An 18,916-nucleotide genomic window follows, 5' to 3' on the forward strand; every position below is an offset into this window, starting at 1 on the left:
AGGGGGTGGTCCCTTGTGTATGTGCCACCCCCAGAACGTAACCCCCTCATAGGATGCGAGTTTCCTGTATTAAATGGAACAGAATTGTCATTTGAGTATCCTGAAGCTGTGGGAAAGACGGGGTGTCTAAAATAGGAGCTAAGTGCGTCCAAAATCTGATTTAGAATAACAGTGCAACTAAATCATCATCATCATCAGTGTTTTTTACGGCGGTACGCAGGGGTACACGTACCCCTCAACATTTTGTGAATCTAAGTTTGGCCTCATTGAGGGGGCAGTATTTCAATATGAGCACTCCTAAACATTTGTTTCAGAAAAAAAGCACTAATAATAATAATAATATAATTTGTGTATACCGGTAGGTCTCAGGGTGGTTCACGACATAAAGTTACAATATATGAAGCACAAAACACACAATAAAAATTAGTCAAAGCACAAACTACATAATAAAAATAATGAAAACATATTAAAAATAATAAAAAACAATTAACAATATGAATGTATGCACACTGATAAACAATATGCTTCCCATCGACAGCCCCTAAACAATACTCTAGTCCACAAGTACGAAAATCCAAATTAACTTCGACATAAGCTCATTTCCCTTAATGCTTCCATCCGCTCCTCCTCCATTTCCCCCGCCAAGTCTTGAGCTGCAGAAAAATTCCCCTCTTCAAGTTCTCCTTTTTCTCTCCTCCCTCTCTCACCCCCCCCCCAGGACATCTTGGAAGGTGGGAACTTGTGGAACGCCCTCCAGGAGCTGCAGCAGATCATCATCACCCCCATCAAGGCCTTCCACGCCCTGCAGGCCATGGCAGCGTCCAAGGAGAGCCAGCAGCAGCAGCTGCCAGCGGAGCAGCGCGGAGCCACCAAGCTGTGTCTGGACAAGAGCGGCAACCCCTCCGAGGACAAGGACCCGGCCACCGACACCTTCCTGCCCCCGACAGGCTCCCCTTGCGACGGGGAGTCGGGGGCGGCGCCCATCGCCGAGGGAGACATTGCAGGGCAGTTCACCCGGGTGATGGGCAAAGGTGAGGGCTCCAGGTTGCCACCAGGCCTGAAGCGGTAGGATTTGCGCCGTCCAGTGAACCCTCTTAACACCTCACGGTCCCTGTTAGGTCTGTGGCTAGGGTTGGTCTTTTAAAATGGCCGGGTCTCCGTGCTAACATTGCTTTAGTCCTCCAGGGCCTCTTGGCCCAGGGCCCCCGAAGTTAAAATGGACATGCAGACCCCTCCGGTTTCCAAAGACCAAGGGGGCGGCTACCTGTGCAATGGGTGAGTGATCTGAAACTTAACAGCAGCGCTTCTTACCTCTCTCGCCCTGATCTGGCCACTGTGATCCATGCAACAGTCACCTCTGGACTGGATTATTGTAACTCGCTCTACGTGGGGCTGCCCTTGAGACTGACCCAGAAACTCCAGCAGGTGCAGAATGCCGCAGTGAGACTCCTTACGGGGTTCTCACTACTTACGGGGTCTTCGCTGCGGGATCACATTCACCCGGTGCTATACCAGCTGCACTGGCTCCCGGTGGAGTACAGGATCAGGTTTAAGGTGCTGGTTTTCACCTTTAAAGCCCTATACGGCCTAGGACCCTCGTACCTACAGGACCGCCTCTCCTGGTATGTCCCACGGAGGACCTTACGGTCTTCAAACAAAAACATCTTGGAGATCCCGGGCCACAGAGAGGTTAGGCTGGCCTCAACCAGAGCCTGGGCTTTTTCGACTGTGGCTCTGATCTGGTGGAACGCTCTGTCACAAGAGACCAGGGCCCTGCGGGACTTGACATCTTTCCGCAGGGCCTGCAAGACGGAGCTGTTCCGCCTGGCCTTTGGCCAAGGCACAGCCTGACCCCCTCCTTTGGTAATCCTCACAGAATTCTAACCCAATGGTTGCTGTTAATCTGATTTGAACTGATTTTATAATGAATTGATTATAGAATGCTGTATTACTTTACGGTTGTTAGCCGCTCTGAGCCCGGCTTCGGCTGGGGAGGGCGGGATATAAATTTATTATTATTATTATTTGGATGCAGGAAGCTAACAGCAGTGAATGATAGAAAGAAATTGAAGAGGCGTATCTCCAAAGATGGATGTAAAACACTGTAAATTATAGAAGGGTTATGGTAGCTATGAGAAGAGGGTAAAATACTGTACTTTTCTGTGTATAATGTGAAGTTTCCCCCCGAGAAAATCATGTCCAAAATTTGGGGTTGTCTTATACACGGGAAAGATGTCAAGTCCCGCAGGGCCCTAGTCTCTTGTGACAGAGCGTTCCACCACATCAGGGCCACGACCGAAAAAGCCCTGGCTCTGGTCGAGGCCAGTCTAATCTCCCTGGGGCCTGGGATCTTCAGGGTGTTATTATTTGCAGACCTTAAGGTCCTCCGTGGGACATACCAGGAGAGGCGGTCCCGTAGGTACGAGGGTCCTAGGCCTTATAGGGCTTTAAAGGTTAAAACCAGCACCTTAAACCTTATCCTGTACTCCACTGGGAGCCAGTGCAGCTGGTATAGCACTGGATGAATGTGATCCCATGGCAAGGACCCCGTAAGTAGCCTTGCCGCGGCATTCTGCACCTGCTGGAGTTTCTGGGTCAGTCTCAAGGGCAGCTCCACATAGAGTGAGTTACAGTAATTCAGTCTGGAGGTGACTGTCGCGTGGATCACTGAACCTTTTTCTGACTGCAGTATCCTTTTTGAGGCGAGGCGACCGCAGCCGCACACAGTTTTCCAGTTGTGGTTGCCCCGTAGATCTGTGTTAACGGCGTTACGACAGCGGCAGTTTTATTTTTCAGTTCCTTTCTTCACTTTCCCCTGCAGTGTGTACGCAGTTGCTGGTCTCCCGACCGGACGAGGAGAACATCACCAGCTACCTTCAGCTGATAGAGAAATGCCTGATGCACGAGGTAGGCACTGGGCTTCCCGGAGAGGGTTAGGGCCTCATGTCCACCCGCTTTGCCCATCCCAATTCACGTCTGCCCTCCTGTGCCCTCCCTCCAGGCTTTCACAGAGACGCAGAAGAAGAGGCTCCTGTCCTGGAAGCAGCAGGTGCTAAAGTTGCTCCGGACGTTTCCCAGGAAGGCCGTGCTGGACATGCAAGGCTACCGTCCGCAGAAAGGGTGAGTCTTGGCAGGAGCAAGGTGTTCGGGGGACAGGATTAGGCCAGGAGGGTCCTGGGTCAGGCAGGGCAGCCTCCTGTCACGGAGGCTTCTAAGACTGGAAGCTAGGGTTTTATGCGGCTGTTGTTGTTGTTTTTGTTATTATTATTATTATTATTTATTATTTAGTAAATTTGTATACCGCCCTATACCCGCAGGTCTCAGAGCGGTTCACAGTATTGTTCCTTGAGTTGAAGTCCTGACCGAATTTCATTCTAATTTGCACTCTACATAGTGACATTAGCTCTAATACTCCCAGGCCACTTTGTAGTAATAATAATAATAATAATAATAATTTATTATTTATACCCCGCCTATCTGGCTGGGCCTCCCCAGCCACTCTGGGCGGCTTCCATAGAAACCAAAAATACAGTAAAATATCACACGTTAAAAACTTCCCTGAACAGGGCTGCCTTAAGATGTCTTCTGAATGTCAGGTAGTTGTTTATCGCTTTGACATCTGCTGGAAGGCGTTCCACAGGGCGGGCGCCACTACCGAGAAGGCCCTCTGCCTGGTTCCCTGTAGCTTTGCTTCTTGCAATGAGGGAACCGCCAGAAGGCCCTCAGCGCTGGACCTCAGCGTCCGGGCAGAATGATGGGGATGGAGATGCTCCTTCAGGTATACTGGACCGAGGCCGTTTAGGGCTTTAAAGGTCAGCACCAACACTTTGAATTGTGCTCGGAAACGTACTGGGAGCCAATGTAGGTCTTTCAAGACCGGTGTTATGTGGTCTCAGCAGCCACTCCCAGTCACCAGTCTAGCTGCCGCATTCTGGATTAGTTGTAGTTTCCGAGTCACCTTCAAAGGTAGCCCCACGTAGAGTGCATTGCAGTAGTCCAAGCGGGAGATAACCAGAGCATGCACCACTCTGGCAAGACAGTCCGCAGTACCTCCCTTAGTACTGGCAACCCCCCCCCCCACTTACATGCATTTGAATCATGCGTGACCGCGTACGTGCGCATTGCTACGAACTTGGAAGTGGCATTAAAGGGACGAAAATGTCTCCCCGAAGATGGCACAGAAACAGCTGTTGTTATTGTTGTTGTTGTTTAGTCATGTCTGACTCTTTGTGACCCTGCAGCCCAGAGCACACAATAATAATAATAATAATAATAATAATAATAATAATAATAATAATAATAATAATTTCTTATTTCTACCCCAGCCAAGACCGGGCTCAGGGCGGCTAATAACCAAAAATAAAAACATCACTCCTGTCTTCCACTGCCTCCCGCGGTTTGGTCAAATTCATGTTAGTAGCTTCGAGAACACTGTCCCACCATCTCGTCCTCTGTCGTCCCCTTCTCCTTGTGCCCTCCATCTTTCCCAACATCAGGGTCTTTTCCAGGGAGTCTTCTCTTCTCATGAGGTGGCCAAAGTCTTGGAGCCTCAGCTTCAGGATCTGTCCTTCCAGTGAGCACTCAGGGCTGATTTCCTTCAGAATGGAGAGGTTTGATCTTCTTGCAGTCCACGGGACTCTCAAGAGTCTCCTCCAGCACCAGAATTCAAAAGTATCTTTATTATTAATTCAAATCACCATAATTATCACCATAATTCAAAAGCATTGTTATTATCTTACTATTTATTAAATTTATTGGTGGCTCTTTCTTGCCAAAGGCAACGCAAAGCAGCTTGCAAGCAAACACTTCTGCTCAGAAGAGCAACACTTTCCTTTAGCGGCTTGCAAGCAGCTGAGGTACTAACTGCTATTATGACAAAACACACCTTTCTCTTGCTTGCTGATGAAAATAGAGCCACAACACTGTCAGAGCTGTCTTGGAAGCAGCTGCCTAAGTTCGGGAATGCTTCAAAGGGTTGGGGCATTGTTGCTTAATGAATTCTCTGAAACAATACAAATGACTTGCCTGAAAAGGAGGGGCAACATCTTGTCAAATTATTCCTTTCATGCTTAAGGGAAACTGTCGTCGCTTAAGTCAGCATCCTATGAAAGCAATCCCCTATTGTGGAGTTGGTAATAATATGTAAATCTGAACTGCCTGGCTCTTTAACAGTTTTGATCAAAGCCATTGATCGGTTGACAACCCTATTGAAAACACAGGGGAGTGGTTTGCGTGGGCTTGCTTTCTGCTGCCTCCTGGGGCCTGCTCGTCTTTTGGGAGTGAGGTTTTCCTTTTGCGTGGGTCGTGTGTGTCTGGTCTGTGTGAGGAGTGGGGGAAATAATAATAATAATAATAATAATAATAATAATAATAATAATAATAAATCATGAAATTAAAAGACGCCTGCTCCTTGGGAGAAAGGCGATGGCAAAGCTAGACAGCATCTTAAAAAGCAGAGACATCACCTTGCCAACAAAGGTCCGTATAGTTAAAGCCATGGTTTTCCCAGTAGTGATGTATGGAAGTGAGAGCTGGACCATAAAGAAGGCTGATTGCCAAAGAATGGATGCTTTTGAATTCTGGTGCTGGAGGAGACTCTTGAGAGTCCCATGGACTGCAAGAAGATCAAACCTCTCCATTCTGAAGGAAATCAGCCCTGAGTGCTCGCTGGAAGGACAGATCCTGAAGCTGAGGCTCCAAGACTTTGGCCACCTCAGGAGAAAAGACCCTGAGGTTGGGAAAGATGGAGGGCACAAGGAGAAGGGGACGACAGAGGACGAGATGGTGGGACAGTGTTCTCGAAGCTACGAACATGAGTTTGACCCAACTGCGGGAGGCAGTGGAAGACAGGAGTGCTTGGCGTGCTCTGGTCCAGGGGGTCACGAAGAGGCAGACACGACTAAACGACAACAACTGAGTCAGACCATTGGTCCATTGAACTCAGTATTGTCCTTACTGACTGGCAGTGGTTCTGCAGGGTTTCAGGCAAGGGAGTCTCCCAGTCTGTCTGGCCAGAGTGGTGCATGCTCTAGTTATCTCCCGCTTGGACTACTGCAATGTGCTCTACATGGGGCTACCTTTGAAGGTGACTCGGAAACTACAACTAATCCAGAATGCGGCAGCTAGACTGGTGACTGGGAGCGGCTGCCGAGACCCCATAACACCGGTCTTGAAAGACCTACATTGGATCTCAGTATGTTTCTGAGCACAATTCAAAGTGTTGGGGCTGACCTTTCAAGCCCTAAATGGCCTTGGCCCTGTATACCTGAAGGAGCGTCTCCACCTCCATCGTTCTGCCCGGACACTGAGGTCCAGCTCCGAGGGCCTTCTGGCGGTTCCCTCACTACGAGAAGCCAAGTTACAGGGAACCAGGCACAGGGCCTTCTCGGTGGCGGCACCCACCCTGTGGAACGCCCTCCCATCAGATGTCAAAGCGATAAACAACTACCTGACATTCAGAAGACATCTTAAGGCAGCCCTGTTCAGGGAAGTTTTTAATGTGTGATATTTTAGTGTATTTTTGGTTTCTATGGAAGCCGCCCAGAGTGGCTGAGGAAACCCAGCCAGATGGGCGGGATACAAATAAATAATAATAATAATAATAATTATTATTATTATTATTATTATTATTATTATCTGAAGGCAGCCCTGTTTAGGGAAGTTTTTAATGTTTGATGTTTAATCGTGTTTTTAATATTCTGTTGGGAGCAGCCTAGAGTGGCTGGGGAGACCCAGCCAGATGGGCGGGGTATAAATAATACATAATGAATTATTTCATTTTATTATTATCCCAGGCCCACCAGAAGAGGTTGCCAGGGATTGAACCCAGGTCCTTCTGCATACAAGGCAGATCCTCTACCTCTGAGCTACGTCCCTTACCCAGGGTGACCTCGGCTGCTTTATAGTACAGCAGTGGTTCCCAAAGTGGGTGCTTCATCCATCCATAATTTTGTTTGTATGCCGCCTTTCCTTAGACAAAACCAGCTTGCAGCATGGACAAGTTTTACATAATTGCAAACCTAGCAAAAGCACTCCTAAACAATAAGCGAAACATCAAAAGGTATACAATCAAATGAAACCATTTCCAGATAAATTGTAGTAAGATTTGAAATACAGATACAAAAAATTAATATCAGAAACAGCAGCAACTGGCTCCCCAACGAAAACCCCAACCCAAGAGAGTCTGTTCAGCAGCCTCGGCTTTTGTGGCTGGAGTCAGTCCGGGCCCTGGCGCCTCAGGCCTGCAAGCCAGGGAGGCACTGGAGGTGCAAATGACTATCAGATTTGAAATTTTTATCACTGGATCAGGTTCATCAGTTTTGTTGAATTAATTAAACTAGATGGTTTGAACCAGGTATTGAATAAATGTGCAATTAATGGTTAGCGTTTTGAATTTTATTGTGTTGTTATCAGTGGGTCATGTGAACTGCTATTCTGAATGATGGGGTAAGGGGCACTCGGGGTGATTTTCTGGAATCACGGGGGCTAGTGGCCAAAAAACGTTTGGGGGCCACTAGAGCTAAGGTAAGGTTGGCCAGCCTGTGGCCTGGGTTTGGGTCACAGCAGCCTTATTGTGAAATGCTACCTGTATTCACAAGTGACGGTACTGACTTCTCTCTCTCTCTTTCCCCCACTCCCTGCTTTGGTACTCTTCTAGATGGGCCTTTGGTTCCAATTCTCTCCCCATAGCTGGATCTGTGGGGGTGGGGGTGGCTCGCAGAGGACAGCGGCAGTTCCAGATGCCCCCCCGCGCCATTCCTCCCAGCCGCCTGGGGATCCTGAGCCCTGTGGGGATTGGCGGAGTCTCCCCGCGGCATGCCCTCACCAGCCCAAACCTTGGGAGCCAAGGGCGGCAGGTAAGAAAGGGATGGGAGGGTTCCCTTTATAGCTCTGCGCTAAGGTAACAGGAAGGGACGCGGTGGTGCTGTGGGTTAAACCACAGAGCCTAGGACTTGCTGATCAGAAGGTCGGCGGTTCGAATCCCCGCGACGGGGTGAGCGCCCGTTGCTCGGTCCCTGCTCCTGCCAACCTAGCAATTCAAAAGCATGTCAAAGTGCAAGTAGATAAATAGGTACCGCTCCGGCGGGAAGGTAAATGGCGTTTCCGTGCGCTGCTCTGGTTCGCCAGAAGCGGCTTAGTCATGCTGGCCACGTGACCTGGAAGCTGTACGCCGGCTCCCTCGGCCAATAAAGCGAGATGAGCGCCGCAACCCCAGAGTCAGTCACAACTGGACCAAATGGTCAGGGGTCCCTTTACCTTTATTTAAGGTAACAGGATGCCTCTGAAAGGCAGCCTGGCCACCTCTCCATTAACCCAAGAGGGCTCCTTCAGAAGGGGGCATTCTAAGCCGCCTTACTTGTGCTGCTTGGTGTATTTTGAATACGCAATTTCTTACCAGGGACGTGCAACGTGCTCTGTTGCGGAAATAATCTTACATAAGCCGTGAGCAAAATATGTGGAGTTGAAAAAGATGTTTGTGGAAGGAAGGTCTCAGCTGTATTGTACTCCGGTGCAACCCCAGGGGCTTGGCTGACAGCCTATTGAGGGGTAGCCAGCCAAGTGCCCCCCAGGTATTTTGGACTACAACTCGCCTCCTTCCTGTCCGTGGCCCCGCGGGCAGCAGCTGTAGCCCCAGACACCTAGAGGGCACCAGGTTGCCGAAGGCTGCGTTGTAGAGACGAGGGAGATGGAGCAGCCCCCATTATTAGCATCGCTACATATTCCGTGCAGATGGCAGCTTCACATAATAATAATAATAATAATAATAATAATAATAATACATTTTTATTTATACCTTGCCCTCCCCAGCCAGAGCCGGGCTCAGGGCGGCTAACACCAGTAAAATTACAATAAAAACAATGTGGGGGAGGGAGGAGAGGGGGGAAAAACCAATTTAAAATACAGGTTAAAAATACAATTTAAAATGCAGCCTCATATTAATAATAGCCCATAGATCAAAACCATAAGGGGAGGGCAACATAAGGGTCAGACTGAGTCCAAACCAAAGGCCAGGCGGAACAGCTCCATCTTGCAGGCCCTGCGGAAAGATGTCAAGTCCCGCAGGGCCCTGGTCTCTTGGGACAGAGTGTTCCACCACGTTGGGGGCCAGTACTGAAAAGGCCCTGGCCCTAGTTGAGACCAATCTAACCACCGTGCGACTTGGGACCTCCAAAATGTTGTCATTTTGGACCTTAAGGTCCTCCGCGGGGCAGACCAGGAGAGGCGGTCCCGTAGGTAAGTGGGTCCTAGGTCGTATAGGGCTTTCAGGGTCAAAACCAGCACCTTAAACCTGACCCTGTACTCCACCAGGAGCCAGTGCAGTTGGTAAAGCACTGGATGAATGTGATCTCGCGGCAAGGACCCAGTAAGGAGCCTTGCAGCAGCATTCTGCACCCGCTGGAGTTTCTGGGTCAGCTTCAAGGGCAGCCCCACGTAGAGCAAGTTACAATAATCAAGCCTGGAGGTGACCATCACATGGATCACTGTGGCCACATCAGAAGACGTGCCCAGCTGGGTTAGCACCCTGGTGCCCCAAACAGAAACCTGCAGGCAAGACTTATTTGGGACATGCCAGGCTTCAGCCCTCTCCCTCGGCTCCATGGCTGTAACTCACCTACTGAGAGGGGTGGTTTTTGGTGTTTGTGTGTGTGTGTGTGTGTGTGTTTCTCCGGTTTGCCCCCCTGTTTAAATCAAATTCTCTTTTCCCCTCCAAGAACCTGTGGTTTGCCAACCCCGGGGGCAGCAACAGCATGCCGGGCCAGAGTCGCAGTTCTGTCCAGCGGACCCATTCGCTCCCCGTCCACACATCCCCCCAGGCCATCCTCATGTTCCCACAGGGTGAGTCAGCCAGATTCTTGCCTTCAGTGTCAGGAAGGGGGCATTTGCTTGGCCATTTGGTCCTTCTTAGAAAAATTTAGCCGCAAACGAAACAGGCACAGCGCTGGAACGCAGGCAATGAGTGCCACCGGGCATGTGCAGACTGCTTTTTCCTTGCTTCTGGGTAACTACCAGCGGCTCATAGAGCAGCTGCTGCGAGATCTCACTGCAGAACTTAAACCATGGGTAGGCAAACTAAGGCCCGGGGGCCGGATCCAGCCCATAGCTGTCAAGAGTCTCTTTTTTGGCGGGACAGTCCCTTATCCCAGCGCCACGTCCCGCTGCTGTCCCTTATTGATGATGTCTCTTAAATAAGCTACTGAAGGTAATGGGGCCCTTTCTATGTCCAGCTGACCTTTGTCAACAACAAATTGTTGCTGTTTTTTGTGTTGAATATATGCTATATGGTAATTTATGGACCTAATAGGTATCTAAAGCCATTTGCACGCAACAAAATATGTATTTTATCAAAGTAATTGTTGATCCCTTATTTTGGCTGCTGATCCCTTATTTTTGAGGCTGCTGGTCCCTTATTTTCAAATCTGTAAGTTGACAGCTATTATCCAGCCCAATCGCCTTCTAAATCCGGCCCGCAGATGGTCCGGGAATCAGTGTGTTTTTACATGAGTAGAATGTGTCCTTTTATTTAAAATGCATCTCTGGGTTATTTGCGGGGCATAGGAATTCATTCATATTTTTTTCCCAAAATATAGTCCGTCCGCCCCCCCACGGTCTGAGGGACGGTGGACCGGCCCACGGCCGAAAAAGTTTGCTGACCCCTGACTTAAACCTTTGTGGATACGAGGGGGAGCACTGTCCCTGTCCCCTGACTTTCCCATTGACCAAGCAAGCAAGACTGGATACCTGAGTCGGGGTCGAGCGTGAGACTCCTAGTCACAGGATTGGGCAAAAGATCCCTGCAATGCCGGGGGTTGGGCTAGATGACCCTCGTGGTCCCTTCCAGCTCTACGTCTCTTTGATTCTGTGAACCTGGGTCAGAATGGGCAGTGACCGCCTGCGATTGCGTTCCCCCCCCCCCTCCAGATTGCCAGCTCCCTGGAACAGACCTGGAGATCAACCCTACGCTGGAGTCCCTGTGTCTCAGCATGACGGAGCACGCACTGGGCGGTGAGTGGCTTCTTTTACTTTCATTCATTTATTCAATGCATTTCTAGCCCACATTTTTTCTCCAGCAAGCTCAAGGCGGCGTACGCCTCATTGAATCCCCACAGCAACCCTCAGGCTAGGCTGAGAGGCAGCGACTGGCCCCTAAGGTCACCCAGGGGGGGCTTCATGGCCTAGGGGTGCGCGATTCTAATGCTGATCTCCCAGGCTCCGATCCAATACTCTAACTGCTGCACCACACCAGCTCCTGCTTTTATTACATCCAGATCCTCGCCTTTCCTTTTACATACCGTATTTTTCGCTCTATAAGACGCACTTTTACCCTCCTAAAAAGTGAGGGGAAATGTGTTTTCGTCTTATGGAGCGAGTGCAGGCTGCGCAGCTATCCCTGTTCAGCGCTCCCTTTCGCTGTTCTAGCTTCTGGCTTAGCCGCGCTCTGTCCTTTCCCCCACCTCCCGCAAAAGCCCCCAAGAGCCGTGCTCCCTTTAAAGAGCGCTCAGCTCTTGCTGCCTTTGCGGGAGCTGGGGGAAGGGACAGAGCGCGCGGCTCCTGCCTCTTCGCTCAAGAGACCTTTGCGTTGCTTTCGCTGAAGCCAGAAGAGCAAGAGGGATCAGTGCGCACCGATTCTGGCTTCAGGGATAGCCACGCAAAGCCTCTTGAGTGCAGCGGGGAGCGCTCCTCCCTCTTTGCTCAAGAGGCTTTGCGTTGCTTTCTTGTTTCTTGTTTTCCTCCTCTAAAAACTGGGTGCGTCTTATTGTCGGGTGCGTCTTATAGAGCAAAAAATACGGTGGTTTGAGACGGTTAGTATTAAAATATTTTAGAAATAATGAAAGCACAATAAAACCTCAAACATTAAAAATCTTCCCTGTATGGGACTGCCTCCAGATGCCTTCTAAAAGTCGTGCAGATATTTCTCTCCATTGACATCTGATGGGAGGGTGTTCCACAGGGAGGGCGCCACCACCGAGAAGGCCCTCTGCCTGGTTCTCTGTAACTTGGCTTCTTGCAGCGAGGGAACTGCCAGAAGGCCCTTGGAGCTGGATCTCAGTGTCCAGGCTGAACGATGAGGGTGGAGACGCTCCTTCGGGTATACCGGGCTGAGGCTGTTTAGGGCTTTAAAAGGTCAGCGCCAACACTTTGAATTGTGCTCAGAAACTGGGAACCAACGTACTTTCCCATCTATTCCTCCACCTGCTATAATTCTGCGCTCTCTTTCTCTCTCTCTCTCTGCAGATGGCACCGACAAGACTTCCACCATTTGAAAGAAGCTGCATCTGCTGATGTTCCTGAGAAGCTTTAGGGTGGCTGTTTATTTTTTTCCCCCCTTCCCCACCCCTTGTTTTTGTTTTTTGTTATAAGCCCCTCATCTCCCAGGGGTGTGTTTGCTGTGGGGGGGGGGCGAACCCCTTCCCCCACGAAACCACCTCCAGCAGTTCCCAGCCGCCGGAAGGGAGACGGAGGGGGAGAAAAAGCTGTCACTACAATCTCACCGTCTTACTGTGTTCTAATATTTTTTTCCCCTACTTTTTATTATTATTATAACTTCAGCTATTGGTTTTTAATACGTCGACGTGCACAAGGGAGCAGGTGGGCAGGAGGCTCCTAGAAGTTTAACTGGCAGGAGGGCAGAGGAGGCTGAATTTGGGTCATGTCGCCCCCTTTCCCTTTGGGGTTTTCTCGTTTTTTCTTTCCCTCATCTCCCTCGCCCCCCTCCGACCGCCTCTCCTTCTTCCTCCTCCTCCTCCTCCTTCCTCTCCTCCTCTTGAAACAGACCAGCCAAGGTGATGAGACTGGTCCTCTCCTGCTACCTGGATTTGGGATGTTTTTGATGCCTGCCCCATCAGCGGCCAGGACACGGGAGGGGCATTGTGGGGTTACCTGGGCGAGCTGGTTTCCGTCTGAGCTAACCCAGCTGACAGCTTTCCGTACCTGGCATTGGAGGAGGAAGAGGAGGAGGAGGAGGAGGAAGAGTCTTAGTGGGGAGGGAAGGAAGGCATTGGTGCTGCAGGTGACTGACACAGTTTTTTTAAGTGCCTCTAATACTCCCCCCACCCCTTTCCCGAGAGCAGGTGGAGAAGGGCAGGATGCAGCGGGGGGCGGCTCAGCCCCACACCGGAGTGCTCAGCTTTGCAGGCTTGCCCCCGGTTCTTTTTATACATACATACATATAAATATATATATAGATATATAATTGAAACGATGTCCATATGCTACCTCTTAGGGCGGCCTTCCCCGGACCCAAGTGCCCTCTCTCGACCCGATGCGAGTTGTCGTCCGAAACGGGTCGAGGGGGCGCACTTGGTTGGAGAAGACGGTCTTTGGGGAACTGGACAGGAGAGTAGCAGGTGGCAGTTGAGGAGAGACGTATGGGCCACCCCACCGCCACCCCTAGATTGAGAGTGTCGTGGCCCTTTGGGCGCTGGGGTTTTGGACCCCTTCGTCCGCGGCCGCCTCTCGGGTGTGCAGGGCGTTGGTTGGGGAGCCGGACCTAGTTTCGTTGAAGCAGTTCAAATGGGTTTGGGGGGTCAGCCGGCAGTTTCGTGGTTTAGGATCAAAGTTCTTTTCTGGGTTCAGCTGCTATGGGTTCCTTGTGTCCTGCGCAAGGTGAATTTTCTCTTCTCCCTCCCATAATTGCAAGGCGGGGGGGGGGGGGGACGTCCGAAGGCTGGTGGAAGAGGAGAGCTGTTCTGTTGGTGGGTCTCGAAAGCTCGGCCGTTCATTTTCCTAACGTTTGGGGGTGCACAGTGGTCTTGTCTGTCTTCCCTGAGACGGGTTTATGTGGGGGGTGTGGTGGAAAGATTGAGTGGGTCACAGCAAAAGCCATGGTGGGTCCCTGAACATGGGGGCTGCTTACGAGTGACTGGCGGCACTCCTGGGTGCAGGCGGTTGGGTTCACGGTGCTGATGAATTTGCAGGAGCCAAGCCGAGATCCTCGCCCCCCCATGACCCGGGAGGCAATTGGTGGCTGAGGGATCTGAGAGATCCCCACCGCCACCCTTTCCAACAGGGTTGGGGAGCAGAAAGACCTCCTGGGCAGGAATCCCAGCTGGACCAGAAGGCTTCTCCTTTTTAACACAAGGCGAGTGACGGTTTCTTTGCGCTGGCATTTACACAAAACACTACAGGCGGGCAAACGGCTGCGTCAGGACCCTCCGGACTTCCAAGCCTCCCACCACCAGCCCTTTGGGGTCAGCGTTCTGCAACGAAACGGCTGCGGAACGGGGGGGGGGGTGATTTTCGCCGCCTTCAGAGACCCTGAGACGCTGGCTGTTCTTTTTTTAAAATAAGAAAATGACTAATAGGAGGCCTTTCTGTGCAGGCGGAGGGTGAAACAGACGTCCTAAGCGTTTTCAAGACCCCCATCCACGCTTGGCGCTGAGAGGGGGGTGTTCTTCCAAGGTGCGGGATGCCCAAGGCTGCTTGTCAGATGGGGGGGGGGGTCTGCGGGAGGGTCGCCTTGCTAGTTTCCCTTGCGCCCCGACTTTGTTTGTGTGTGTGCATGCGAGTTGGGTGTGTGAGTGTGCCTTTCTCCCCCAAAGCCACTGTTTTTCGCATGATGGGCAAAAAAAACCCCAAACCCCTTTCCCCGTTCTCCAAAAGCTGACCTTGGCAGGCTCTTAGGTACAGAGGACCTTTCCATCGTTCTCCTCTTCCTCTCCCCCCTCTCGCCCTCCGAGAACTGTTTTAAATATTGGGGGGAAAGGCCTTTCCCTCCCTACCCCCCCAAAAAAGTATACCGAACAGTAGCATACAGAAAAACCCAGAAGAGCAGACCTGAGAGAACTATTTCTTTAAAAAAAAACAACAAAAAAATTAGAGGGACAAGGTTCCTGTTTCAGATAGAAATGTTATTTTAGATACATTTTATTATGAATAACTTTTGTTATGACTATGGCTGGTAACCATGAATACGTTATTTAAAAAAAAAAAACCACAAAATGTTTTACAAAAAAAAAATATCCAAATTCTGACTTTAGATTGCTTTGTTGGACTCCTTTACCGCTTTTTTCCCTTCTTCCAGTTTTTTGCTTTGTAAAAGGCATACAGAATTTAAGTATTAGCCCTTTTTTTATTAACCTCTATGATAAAGCTGTGCTTATTTTGTATTAATTTCTTTTAAAACGTTTGGGTTTTTTATTTTTATTTTGGTTTGGGGTTTTTTTTGTGGGGAGGGCGGCGGGTTGACAGGTCGACATAGGGAGGGGGTGTGGGCACCTGAATTTCTTCTTACGGGTAGCGGGACTATCAAAGCCTTTTTCACCGACCCGGGGGGTGAAGGGTTAAAACCTTTGCAGTTGAGTTCATGTCAAGGGGGGGGGACCCAAGCACCATTTTGCACCCATGGCCGGGGTGGGGGGTTGCTGGGCTACGCAGGCAAACACACCTTCCTCCTTAAAGACCCCTTGGGAGAACTTATGGCCAGAGGCAACTCTCTTGAAGGCTTGCAGCCCTGATCCGCTCGACTCCTAGTCGTTCACAGTCAACGGACCTCGTGGGAATCGTAGGATTGGATAGGACCTCCAACCCCCTGTAAATTGGGAGATCTTCCTGCTGAGTTGCGCACCCTCTAGAACAGGGGTCAGCAAACTTTTTCAGCAGGGGGCCGGTCCACTGTCCCTCAGACCTTGTGAGGGGCCGGTCTATATTTTGAAAAAATAATAGTAATGAATATTTGTGTCTGACTATCCCTCAGAGCTTGTGGGGGGCCGGACGATATTTTGAAGAAGAAGAAAAATGAACGAATTCCTATGCCCCACAAATAACCCAGAGGTGCATTTTAAATAAAAGCGCACATTCTACTCATGTAAAAACACCAGGCAGGCCCCACAAATAACCCAGAGGTGCATTTTAAATAAAAGCACACATTCTACTCATGTAAAAACACCAGGCAGGCCCCACAAATAACCCAGAGGTGCATTTTAAATAAAAGCACACATTCTACTTATGTAAAAACACCAGGCAGGCCCCACAAATAACCCAGAGGTGCATTTTAAATAAAAGGACGCATTCTACTCATGTAAAAACACCAGGCAGGCCCCACAAATAACCCAGAGGTGCATTTTAAATAAAAGCACACATTCTACTCATGTAAAAACACCAGGCAGGCCCCACAAATAACCCAGAGGTGCATTTTAAATAAAAGGACGCATTCTACTCATGTAAAAACACCAGGCAGGCCCCACAAATAACCCAGAGGTGCATTTTAAATAAAAGGACACATTCTACTCATGTAAAAACACACTGATTCCCGGACCGTCCACGGGCCGGATATAGAAGGGGATTGGGCTGGATCCGGCCCCCATGCCTACCCATGCTCTAGACAACGGTTCTCAACCTGTGGGCCCCCAGATGTTGTTGAACTACAACTCCCATCACTCCTAGCTATCAAGGCCAGAGTTCAGGGATGATGGGAGTTGTAGTCCAACAACATCTGGGGACCCACAGGTTGAGAACCGCTGCTCTAGAAGGAAGACGGACTTGAGTGAACTGGATGGGTTTCCCCCCTTGGTTCTTGGCAGCCGTGTCTCCCCACAAGGGGGCAAAACCCAGTCAAAGGGACTCTCGGTGTTTCCTTCCGCACTCCAGAATTTATCTTGGTTTGAGCAGCAAAAGCTGTTGCGATGAACCTTCTCGTTCGGTTGTTGGGGGTGGGGGGCAAAGTGTCCCCAAACCCAGCAGGTATATTGGTGGGATCGGGCACAAAACACCAATCACAGAATTGCAGAGATCGAAGGGGCCCTAGAGTCATCCAGTCCACCCGCTGCAATGCAGGAATCAAATAATTCAGTCTCTGCTTTGAAAACCTCCAACGGAGGAGAGTTCACCTTCCGAGAAGTGCACTCCACTGCTAATAATAAAATAAAATTTTATTTATATCCCGTCCTCCCCAGCTGAAGCCGGGCTCAGAGCGGCTAACAACAGTAAAAGTAACACGGTTTACGTAAAATCACAATCAATTAATTGAAATACCGTATTTTTTGCTCTATGACTCACTTTTCCCCTCCTAAAAAGTAAGGGGAAATGTGTGTGCGTCTTATGGAGCGAATGCAGGCTGCTCAGCTATCCCAGAAGCCAGAACAGCAAGAGGGATCACTGCTTTCGCTGCGCAGCAATCCCTCTTGCTGTTCTGGCTTCTGGGATTCAGAATATTTTTTTTCTTGTTTTCCTCCTCCAAAAACTAGGTTCGTCTTACGGCCTGGTGTGTCTTGGGAAGCGAAAAATACAGTACATTCTGAAATCAATTCATTCTAAAAATCAAATTACAGTGGTACCTCAGGTTACATACGCTTCAGGTTACAGACTTCACTAACCCAGAAATAGTACCTCGGGTTAAGAACTTTGCTTCAGGATGAGAACAGAAATTGTGCTGCAGCGGTGCGGCGGCAGCAGGAGGCCCCATTAGCTAAAGTGGTGCTTCAGGTTAAGAACAGTTTCAGGTTAAGAACAGACCTCTGGAACGAATTAAGTACTTAACCCGAGGTACCACTGTAATGGCAACCATTGGGCTAGTCTGAATCTCTTTCCTTGCCACTTGAATCCGCTGGTTCGGATCCTCCCCTCTGGAGCGGAAGAGAACGAAACAGCTCTGTCCGTAGAGGGTGAGAATCGTAACCTCCGTAATGGATTACCTTCGTGGTCCCTTCCAACCCTGATTCTATCCTATGCTTGTTTCATGCGACAACCCATCAGATGTTTGGAGGCGGCTCTCGCATCCGCTCTCGGCCTGCTCCAGGCTCACCACCCTCGCCCGCAACACTCGGGGGCAAAGGGTTCTTGGGTGCGCCTTTGATTCACCTGTGACAGCCGCGAGCCTGGCAGCTTCTGGGCTTCCTCCGGACCGGGTGCAGCTTCAGAGCCCCACGGTAACCCATCTCTTCTCATCCCCCCCCAACCCCCGTGACTTCATGGTGCCCTCAAACGCTTGCTTGCCCGGCGAGGTCTTTTCATAGCCTGGCACAGACGCATGGGGCAGGAGAGCCAAAGCTCAGCGCCGGAGCATCCGACCAGCTTGCAGAAGGATTCAGTCCACGACAGCGCCTCCCGTTAAGAGTCGACAAGAGACTCCCGGCTTGAAATCCTACTGCCAATCAGCGTGGCGGCACTGAGCTGGCCGGGCCAAGGCTCTGACTCCGTGTAAAGCGCAAGAGCCCATGCGCCAAACTGCGCACCAAGCCTGCCCTCTCCATCTCCTGCCATTGCTCCAAAAGCAGGCACTGTGCCCTCTGGCATGCTCCCCCGTTTTCCACCCCAGCACCCCTTTGTAAGCCCCTCACCCAATTCCCTTCTGTGTCCCTCTGCCAGCCGCTGCCCCCCACCCAGATGCTTAGGACTGCAGCTGGTGTGGGGGCTCTTTGGGTCTAAAACAGCTGCAGAGCAGGGTGTGTGTTGGTTCCAGCATCCATGTCAAGTGCCTTTTCCCTGCAAGGTGCTGTGTCCCAGCTTTGGCACAGTCTATGGAACTCCCTCTCACAGTGATAGGGACCAACCGGAATGACTTTAAATGAGAATTGGACAAATTCGTGGAGAGGGCCATCAGGGGCTGCTAGCCAGGATGGCTCTACTCTGCCTCCACAGTCTGTGGCAGCGATGCTCCCGAGTAGCAGTCGCTGGAAACCACATGAGGAGAGAGTTGCCCTTGTGCTCGGATCCTGCTCACAGGTTTCCCAGAAGCAGAATCTGGTTCCCCGCTGTGGTAACAGGATGCCAGACTGCATAATAATAATAATAATTTTATTATTTGTACCCCACCCATCTGGCTGTGTCTCCCTAGCCACTCTGGGCAGCTTCCAACAAAGATTAAAAATACATTAAAATGTCACACATTAAAAGCTTCCCTGAACAGGGCTGCCTTCAGATGGCTTCTAAATGTCAGGCAGTTGTTTATCTCTTTGACATCTGGTGGGAGGGCGTTCCG

The 18,916-nt window shown here is 50.3% G+C and overlaps 1 protein-coding gene across 2 annotated transcripts in view; it reads left to right on the forward strand.

The window, feature by feature from the left end:
- SAMD4B (sterile alpha motif domain containing 4B) overlaps positions 1-14,695 on the forward strand; it is a 36,185-nt gene extending 21,490 nt beyond the window's left edge. For both annotated transcript variants that reach the window (XM_083627192.1, XM_083627193.1), the window contains exons 7-13: positions 719-1,031; positions 2,822-2,907; positions 3,002-3,120; positions 7,658-7,856; positions 9,714-9,837; positions 10,921-11,004; positions 12,235-14,695. In XM_083627192.1, the coding sequence (XP_083483318.1) occupies positions 719-1,031; positions 2,822-2,907; positions 3,002-3,120; positions 7,658-7,856; positions 9,714-9,837; positions 10,921-11,004; positions 12,235-12,263 (954 nt within the window). In that variant the 3' untranslated portion in view covers positions 12,264-14,695. The remainder of the gene's footprint in view (positions 1-718; positions 1,032-2,821; positions 2,908-3,001; positions 3,121-7,657; positions 7,857-9,713; positions 9,838-10,920; positions 11,005-12,234) is intronic.
- The last annotated feature ends 4,221 nt before the right edge of the window (positions 14,696-18,916 follow it).

The sequence above is a fragment of the Podarcis filfolensis genome, assembly GCF_964270895.1.
Source record: "Podarcis filfolensis genome assembly, chromosome: 8".
Lineage (NCBI taxonomy): Eukaryota > Metazoa > Chordata > Lepidosauria > Squamata > Lacertidae > Podarcis > Podarcis filfolensis.